Below are 9,733 nucleotides of genomic sequence, written 5' to 3'. Positions count from 1 at the left end.
AAATTTGTATAAATAAATATATATAAGTATAAAAAGTACAGGAATATGCCTAGTTGTGTTGGGATTTTGTAGTTCTCGGATGACTGTACTGGGAACTCTTGCTGTAACTTGAGCTGCTGAATTGGAATAAAATCTTGGCAAGTTTGAATTTCTTTATATCAGCAAAGTCAGCTGAAATGTGCAACTGCACTAAGGGTGTCTGAATTCATGTCAGACTTGAAATGTAAGGAAAAATAAATCCCAAACTCCTGAGAAAAGCCATGCTCAAGAGTAGGTGAACACACTTAGCAAGATCTTAATGACTTCTTAAACCTACATGAAGAGCAGCTGTGTAGTTGTATTGGCTTTTAGTGGCATACAAGCTGTAGGGAATTATTGTGGAAAAGGGAGGGCAGGTTCCAGTCTGTAAAAGATTGTAGTGTCTCAGACAGTCCAGTTTCTTTTCATGGGTAACGATTTGTCGAGGTTTGTTTTCCCTTATTATAAAACTTTAACTTTTGCTTTTGGATAAACTTCCTGTGTATTGAAGTTTCTCAGTTTTGCGGTTGGTAGTTTCAGTACTACTTAGTCTGTTTTGCTGTTTCACAAGGATAAAAGATCTGTGCAATAAGGCTAAAGCTCAACCACAGAAAAGGGGCATAAATGTCTGGAGAATATATTTTTTTGCTAGTTGCTTGTAAACCTGACTTTTTGTGTATTACCTGCTAACCAATATGGGAAGATTGGAAATTTTATATATGTGTAAACCTTGTTGAGGGAGCAAAGGCCATGCGCTTGCTAATTCTGTCAGCTGCTGCCTTCTCCCACAACTTGGATGAGCTTCAACTATCTTGGGGTTTCTTGCCATAGCTTGCTTTAAGAGTTGGGAAGGGAGCTTTGATTGTGCTTGCTTTTTTAAAAAGCACGAGTTCTGTCATGACTTTTTTCGTACTTGTAAGATTAATATTTCTCTCATGGCAATCAGTAAGCTGCTTGGTATTTAACCTCTTTTAACCTTTTGTTTGATTTGCATCGCTTGTATCTGTAGAGATTGCATTTCCCATAATCAAAAGAGCCAAGTAAATCTTTGGGAAGATGATGTATGAAGCCTTTACTCTTGCTATGTAAGGAATAAGACAGCTTGCTTGTACTCTACAGCTCTAAAAACACCCCTCAACAAAAAAAAAAAGACCCCTCAGGAGCCTTGACTCCTTTGCTAGCTTGCATACCATTTCTTAAAGTGAACTAGCTTGAGTCTTTCCAGTGTCAAATAAACATGCTGCAGTTAGCACAATAAGATAGTTGGAAGGCCCTTGTTGCTCGGAGGGCTTAACAACACTGCATGTCCTGCTTTCTGTTGCTCAAGTTTCCAGTTGCCTTAGGCGAGTGTTGGCAGTGGACACGGTAAGCGTTCTGGAAACTCTAGTCTGTGACCTCTGCGTTGCATTCAGCAGCTTAGGCTTTCCTTCCCTTTCTTCAAAGCAGTGAGTCCTAAAAACTAATATATAGGCTGAAACTTCAGCTTTGGAATTTGCTGTATGTTGGGGGTTTTTTGCCTCTTTTTAGGAAGAGGAAAGAAAACGTCAAGAAGAAATGGAACGTCAGCGGCGGGAGAGACGTTATATCTTGCCTGATGAACCAGCAATCATTGTACATCCTAACTGGGCGGCAAAGAGTGGGAAGTTTGACTGTAGCATTATGTCTCTTAGCGTTCTTCTGGACTATAGATTAGAAGATAATAAAGAACATTCCTTTGAGGTAATGTAGCTATGCTACTTACAGCTAGCCATTCTTGGTTCTTTTTAATCTGTATCATAACTGCAGTAGTCTTAAGTTGTAAAAGTTTATGATAGCATGGCAAAATAAAGCTTAAGTTAATTTCTTTGTGCAATACCTAGAAAAAATTGTCCAGTCTTTGGTACATGGTTTACAGTAGCAGTATAGTCACTGTATGATATCCAGAGAAATGCACAGGTTTTTGGATATGGAACTGAGTTTTAGGACCTAGACTAGCTGTATAAATTATAAACTACTGCAGTACAGCAAAGAAGCATTTTTGTAAAGTTGCTTAAGGTTTCCATATTTAAAGAAGCGGATATTAAGAAATCTGACACTACGTAACATTCTGACATGGTGAAAGTTGGTGAGATAGCACCTCATAGCTATTTAATAATAAGTGTATGGATTTTTAATACATATTTTAAAACTTTTTGTTAGTTCTCTTTTCTTCTTTATGTGCAGGTATCATTGTTTGCAGAACTCTTCAATGAAATGCTTCAGAGAGATTTTGGTGTCAGAATTTACAAAGCACTGATTTCTCTCCCAGAGAGGGAGGACAAAAAAGACAAAAAAGGCAAAAAAGATGAGAGAAAAGAAAAAAAAGAAGAAAAAGATGATGAAACAGATGATCCAAAACCTAAGAGGAGAAAATCTGGAGATGATAAAGACAAAAAAGAAGATAGAGATGAAAAGAAGGTCTGCAGCTAGCTCATACGAAGTACTATCCTGTCTGGATCAATGTTAAACTGTTTCTATTTGAGTTTTACTTTATTGCTTTCGAGAACTCAGGTTTTCTAGTGTTATTTAATTGATTTGACTTGTTGATCTATTTAAATATGCTTCAATTATATTCAGTAATTTAAAAATTTTACAGGTGTGTTTGGGGTATTTTAACACTCAGCTGTATCACATAGATTTGTATTTGGTTATTTCAGTGACTAAATATAAATATATGCAAATTTTGGATGAATGGTAGTGAGGTTTTTACTCTCCTGGTTTTTAGTTCTGACTGGATAAATTTTTAGGAACTTCTGTTACAGAGGGAAGATAAAAGGAAAGACGATTCTAAAGATGAAGAAGAAACTGAAGATGACAATAATCAAGAAGAATATGATCCGATGGAGGCAGAAGATGCTGAAGACGAAGATGAAGGTATGTTGAGTTACAAATCTTGTGGCTTTCAGAAACTTTTTATTGTCACTGAAAATGTTTTTTCAAGTGGGAGAATGCACTGGAACTAGAGAATTTAAAATTGCATTATTAGTCTAATTTTCTTTCAGTAAATCTGACGCTATCTACTTAAAATGTAAGTGCCTTTATGCTAGGCATTGTATGAACGTAGTTAATATAAACTAGCTGTGGTATTCAAAGTAAGGCATGCATATAGAAGTGGTTTTATTTTTTTCAGAATGCAGACCACTCGCAACTCCCATTGAAGTCAGTAGGAGATGTGAGTATTCAGCACCTCTGAAAAACCAAGCCACTTTTAAGTGCCTATCTTCCTGTTCCTCAGTTCTGAAATGTCATCCTGAATTTATTAGGCCAGAATGTAGTGTGGGAGTGTAGCTCTTTATGTGATGTTACAAGGAGTTAATTTCTGTTTGGGTGGAGTTTGGTTTGCCTGAAGAAATGGGGAAAGGGACTGGGGAACTTTCCTGTCTCCAGGGAGCAGCCATAGCCCTCTTTTCCTGCTCAGAGATTCAGAAAGGCGTTAAGACACGGTGTATGCTTTTTGGTTTGTGCTTCTTTGGGGTTTTTGTCCTGTTGTGGAGAGTTTTTGCTAGTGGTGTGGATTTGAACTGCTTAGATACTGCAGTCCCAGCATTTTCTAACCAGCATTTTCAGTTGTATTTTTAGCGGAGTACTGCACCAGCCTTAAAAAATTGGTGCTAATCTGTGGTTTCCAGAATAACTCTTCCTTGCTTTATAATCTGACTGTGAGGGTGCCCTGGGCTTGTCTGTTCTGTACAAGTGCTGCTACTTCCCATAATCTGTCCTTGTGCCATTCCCAGTCAGAGTTGCTGAGAACAATCCCACATGTCGTGGAGGTGCAGGAAAAAGCTATTGGTTCTCAGAAACGTGTTGGCAAAATTAGACAAGTTTTATGATACATAGGTTTTTTCCAAAGCTTTCCTCACAAGAAAGGTGAGCTTAAAGCTGAACTTGGCACGTGATTCTTTGACCAGAGACTTGCACATAAGGTACAGAGCTGCATGCCATAATCTATACCTGCAGTTGTCATATTCCTCTTTCTCTCTTGATTTTAGGTTTAGTTTTACTGTATCTGTCTATCTTTGAACAAAAAACCTGGAGTTTGTAATTCACATCTAATAGGCGATGTGATCTGTAACTTACTGGAGAATCTAAATTGTAGGATCAGTAATACCTCACTCAGACATGAGCATAAACATAAGCTTTCAATTATATAGTTGATATGTTTTTTTATGATATGAAATATTTGAGACTAAATAGTACTGGTTTTGTCATAATAGGAATAACCATAGCTGAATGCAGATTCTGCCAAACCTTATTAGGAAGAATTGTGGTAGTTTTCTGCATAACACTTAAATAGATGGTGATATTGGCAGAACTCATTTTGGCCTAGTTAGAAGAGCTGAAACAAATGCTATCTTGTGTATGTGAAAGAAACACTGGGGGAAAAAAAACGACAAATGGCTTACATTAAAATAAGACCAGACTAAGATAAAACTTTAACAGGATTCACTTAAATACCACTTGTTTTTTATTTGTCAGGGAAATATACAAATTTCAGATACTTGGGGGCTTTATGTGAATTTTTTTAATTAACATATGTATTTTGAGATAACGGTTATAGAATCGTTTGCTGTGGGTATGTTGAATTTTCTTTCTGTTTTACAGACCGGGATGAAGAGGAAATGAACAAACGTGAAGATAGAAGAGAGGGAAATAGGCATTGTAAAGAGAGGTCGTCTAAAGATAAAGTAATTAACACCTTTCTTAACAACTACGTATAACCTTGTTAGAGGTGTCCTAATTAGAGCTTAATTTTATTTTTGTTATAAGACCTATTTGCACTCCTTGATTCCTTCAGCATTTCTGGACTGAAACATTGAGTGCATATAGAAGTTAGGGAACATGTGACAGCTTTGGGTAAGGTGCTTACAACCTCCTTTCACTGACATTTTAAAGTTCATTGGGTGAAAGCTGTGGGAAAAACTTTCTTATACGAGATACTGATCTGTCTGAAAGATGCAAGGACTAGTGCTCTATGGCACGTGAGGCAGCAGATATGATTATTTTACCCGTTATTTTCAACTGCTGTATTCTTACATAAGAAAAGCAGAAGCTTAGCTTAGTCGATAAACTGGCTTTTCAGTTGTGAAGCTTGGAATCATTATGTGATGTTTTCACATCTCCCTGCAGGAAAAAAGGATGCTTTCTGTGTCATGAGGCCAATAGCTTGCCTCCACAGTTCAGATTAAGCAACAGCATAAGTTTGATTTGTTGTTACACTTAAACTTTCCTTATAAATGCAAGAATAAAACAAGTTTCTGATTATTTTTTTCTTCAAGGGATGGAGGAATAGGAATAATGGGAAAACAGTCTGCAGAACTGCTGTAGCCGTGAGAGCTGGATGCTCATTCATTGCATATTTATGGGGATTTCACTTGGAAAACAGCTGTTCAGTAAAATACATGATTGAGAGGAGAAGGGATGTTTAATGTTACTTGTTTAATTAGGTTAATTCTTCAAAATTTTTGACACATTAGCATGAACACAAGGAAAGTGTGTCTACCAGATGTTACTGTCCATTGTGCTGTAATGCTTTTAAATATTTGGAAGATTACTTGTCCTAAATAGCTTGCTTATATTATATTTGAGCTCAGTAGGTAAATGCTAGTTATATTAATCACTCAACTGAAAATAATGATAAAAGGAGTGGAGGAAAACTTTAACTGAAAAGTTTACATGTTTTTAGTAGATTACGGGAAAATGCTATTTTAACTTCCTAATGATCTCATAATGAATTTTCTGTAGGAGAAAGACAAGACGCAGATGGTAACTGTTAATAGGGATCTTCTGATGGCTTTTGTTTATTTTGATCAAAGTCATTGTGGATATCTTCTGGAGAAGGACATGGAGGAGATACTGTACACTCTTGGACTACACCTGTCACGTGCTCAGGTTTTGTATAGTATTAGAAATCTCTTTGAAAATATTATGGGAATGCTGTAAGTGAGAGGAACATAGTTTAGCTTCTAAAGGCTGTTGCTTACATATTTGATCCCTGATTTTTATGTAGCCACTTCATATTTACAATGAAATAGTAGTTAAATCTTTTGTAAATTGTCTTGGAACAAAAAGGTGAAGTTTGCAGCTCTTAATATGCCTGTATTGTGTATATATAGCTCTTGTCTCAAAATTGCATTTTCCTCACACACCCCCCCCCCAAGCTTGTTTTCATTTTAAGCCCCAGTATGTTAAAGTTCAAAAAGCTGTGCAATTTCTCTTAAGTTTTCCAAGTGAAAACATTCTTTTAGGTAATATAGTGTCTGTGTATTAAGTAACACTATTTCTTTCCATGGTTGTGTTTTAGGTCAAGAAGTTACTTAATAAAGTAGTGCTTAGAGAATCTTGCTTTTACAGAAGACTAACAGATACTTCTAAAGATGAGGAAAACCAAGAAGAGTCTGAAGAGCTACAGGAAGATATGTTAGGTGGTATTATTTTTTTTTTATGCCACAAACTTCCAGAGATTTGTTTCTGTGTGAATGATAATGGGAGTTCTGAGATACTTGCTTTCTTGCAGAAATTAATTCAGGTCTGCAGGGAACCTGCCAGTTTGGAGAAGTAAATCTTGGACAGTTTGTAAATTACAGTATTTCTGGCTTCCAACACATCTTGCTGCATCTATAGGATAAATCTTAGTATCTTGGAACAGAAAGGAGGACAGAGGTTAATGTTGAATATTGATGAGCAATATTTCTCATTCAGCAGTTTTGCAGTCAGGAGGATCAGTGCTGCGGGTAGTAGAACAGAGCCTGATTTTTGAAGACAAATTACTGCAGAGAGGGGGCATAGAAGAATGCCATGAAAGAGCATGTTCCATTTTGGGGGGGAATTGGGGTAAGGAGGGAGGAGAGAAATGTGAGGGATAGACTAGCAAACTTGAATTTATATGTAGTCTTTTAGGAATTTATTCTTTTAAGAAGTTTTTGAGGTCGGTCACTAGAGCTGAAAAATTACAGAATTATTATTTCCTAATGCTACTTAATCCAATACAGGAAACAGATTACTGTTACCATCGCCTACTATAAAGCAAGAATCAAAAGCCATAGAAGAAAATGTCGGCCTCATTGTGTACAATGGAGCTATGGTGGATGTTGGGAGCCTTTTACAGAAGCTGGAGAAGAGTGAAAGAGTGCGGGCAGAGATAGAACAAAAGCTTCAATTACTAGAAGAAAAAACAGGTGGGATGTTACTTTGAAGGTGGTACTTACATGGATGCAAGACGCTAAGACTTTTTAAGCAGAATAAACCAATTTGAGTAATATTTGTGATCTGCATTTCTTAACTATTTGCTTACCATAACCGTCTGTTTTCTGTTTCCCAAGCCCTTTGAACTTGCATACCAGCTGTTGTTGAGTACCACTGTCACCATGCTGAAATGCTTTTATCTTTCTTTATTCAAGTTGAACATAAGACTTCCAAATGTAGTCAGAATTGAGTATTATCAAATGGTAATGCAATGCAGTTTTTAAAGTTCTTTAAAAATTAGTAGTTATCTAGTTGGCATGTAAATGGAACATTAAAATGCAAAGTACACAGCATTAGAAATGACTGACTTTTTTTTTTCTCTCCCTTCTAAGATGAGGATGAAAAAACCATACTACAACTGGAGAATTCTAACAAAAGTCTATCTACGGAGCTGAAAGAGGTGAAAAAGGACCTTGGCCAACTGCAAGAAAATTTGAAGATCTCGGATGATAAAAATTTGCAATTTGAGGGTCAGCTGAATAAGACAATCAAAAATTTAGCTACTGTTATGGATGAAATACAGAGTGTTCTTAAACAGGTTAGAATTGTTTAATTCCGTTTTTTTATTATTGCATGGAAGCTTCCTATAGAGTGCATTATCAGAACAAAAACTTCAGAATAAAAAAGAATTTTCACATGTCTTCAGGGCAGTAGTATCTTAACCTATATGTATATATTAAAAAGATGCTCAATATGATACTGATTATTTAAAGATAACAAATGTGGGTTTTTTCAAAGCTTCCAACACATGTTCTTGACTTAAGTGTTTTTAAAAATGTATAAATATTAATGTAAATCTCAAACCATCTTAATATTTTCCTGTCCTGATCTTGTTCATCCCCAACAGGCCAAATTTGCTCTTCTGTTTGATCAGTTAGGAGTAATTTTTGAAGGCAGAACTTAATTATTTCAATTTATGTGGGGGTATTTCAGTAAAGTGAGTGAATCACTGTAGCTTGTTAAACTGGCAGTACCTTGCAGCCGTCTGTCATCAGTATTGTTGTGCAGTCCTGTGCTTCACTAGATGTTGTAGACCTGCTACTCCACCAGACCCAGCAGCCAAAAGCACTGCATAACCCTTTTTTGCCATGCTCTTAGCTCAGTTAAATAGCCTTGCTCATTCTGTCTGGAATTTTTGAGAAGAAGATGTCTTCTGAGCCTAGTGTTTTCAGATGACTTTGAGCGATGTGAGTATTTTGTTAGAACTGTTAATGGTAAATTATTATGCTAATTTAATGGATTTTTGCATAAACTGTTTTCACTTGTTCTTTAAAAAAATAAATAAAAAAACCCCAACCAACCAACCAGAGGAAAAAAGCAAACAAACAAAAACCACAACCCCTAAACCTTTAGGCTATGAAGTGAGGCTTCTGGGGATGTTTTTTGTGCTTCTCTTCGGAAGTGCTAATGTCACATTTAATTTCTGTCCCCTCAATTTTTCAGGAAGATACTGAAAATATGAATTGGTTGTAACTAAACTGTAAGATATCAGTTCACATAGTATTTAAAGTATCTTTGTCTCATGCTGCTTTACAGTTCAAGTGAGGAATAGCACTTCTGCAATTCATGTTATCCTCTTCTTTTTTTCTTTTAAAGGATATTGTGAAGAACGAAGATAAAGATCAGAAATCCAAAGAAAACGGAGCAAACGTATGATAAAACTGCTGCTGTTTAGAAGAATGGTGTTACATAATGTAATATAAATCCTGATACCAGAATGTATGGGAAGTGATGCATGTTTGATTTTAGTAGTATAAATATCTTAGTTCCAAAAGATGTATAAAGTTTTATGAATGTGAGTGTCTGCTTCTGAAGATTGCTTGTAATTCTTAGCATTCAATTTGAGACACTCCTCAAGTGAAAATAATTTTGCATTGCAAAATGTTTTAGGATGAACTTTGTTATAGTTTTAACCCTAATAAAGTTCATCAACGTAATGAACAGTAGCAAGTATTTAATTACCAAATGTTTTTCATTGAAGTCTAGTGAAATCAACATTTTCATTATTTATAGAATTGCCATTTTTAGGTTTTTATTTTTATTTCGGTCTAATTAGTCTTTTTAAATTCAAATATAAATCACAAAATAGCATGCTGCTTAATTTTGCAAGTAAAGAATTTTTTTTAAAAAAAAAAAGCTTCTTGGATTTTTTTTTTTAGTTGTCACAACTTTCTTTTCCCTTCCAAATGTAACTTTCTTCCCCAAAGCTGCTTGTATTAAAGCCTCATAATATACAGTAGTTCAGTTGAGTTAAGAAGGCAATAGAAACCTACCAAAATACTGGTAGGGTTGTGAGATATATATGAAAATACATGGGCCTGTTTTAAATACATGTCATTTGTGTTCCTTTAATTGTTCTTATCTTTGGATTAATATATATGCTCCTTTTTAATAACAAATGCAATGTATTAAAATATATGGTTGGATACCAGGCCAGTAGATGTCAGAATAATGC

At 35.6% G+C, this 9,733-nt stretch overlaps 1 protein-coding gene across 1 annotated transcript; it reads left to right on the top strand.

Annotated features, from left to right (window-relative positions):
• Positions 1–1,545: 1,545 nt before the first annotated feature.
• Positions 1,546–9,215, top strand: LOC104157486 (cell division cycle and apoptosis regulator protein 1-like; the record flags this gene model as incomplete). Its single annotated transcript, XM_009694834.1, has 9 exons — positions 1,546–1,737; positions 2,221–2,454; positions 2,799–2,910; positions 4,639–4,721; positions 5,779–5,925; positions 6,338–6,458; positions 7,026–7,211; positions 7,611–7,816; positions 8,875–9,215. Coding segments are annotated over 9 exons (1,341 nt in total), but the record flags the coding sequence as incomplete, so codon positions are not given.
• Positions 9,216–9,733: the final 518 nt, after the last annotated feature.

This window comes from Cariama cristata, unplaced genomic scaffold, assembly GCF_000690535.1.
Source record: "Cariama cristata isolate BGI_N322 unplaced genomic scaffold, ASM69053v1 scaffold29912, whole genome shotgun sequence".
NCBI lineage: Eukaryota > Metazoa > Chordata > Aves > Cariamiformes > Cariamidae > Cariama > Cariama cristata.
This window is presented reverse-complemented; position numbering and strand designations above follow the sequence as displayed.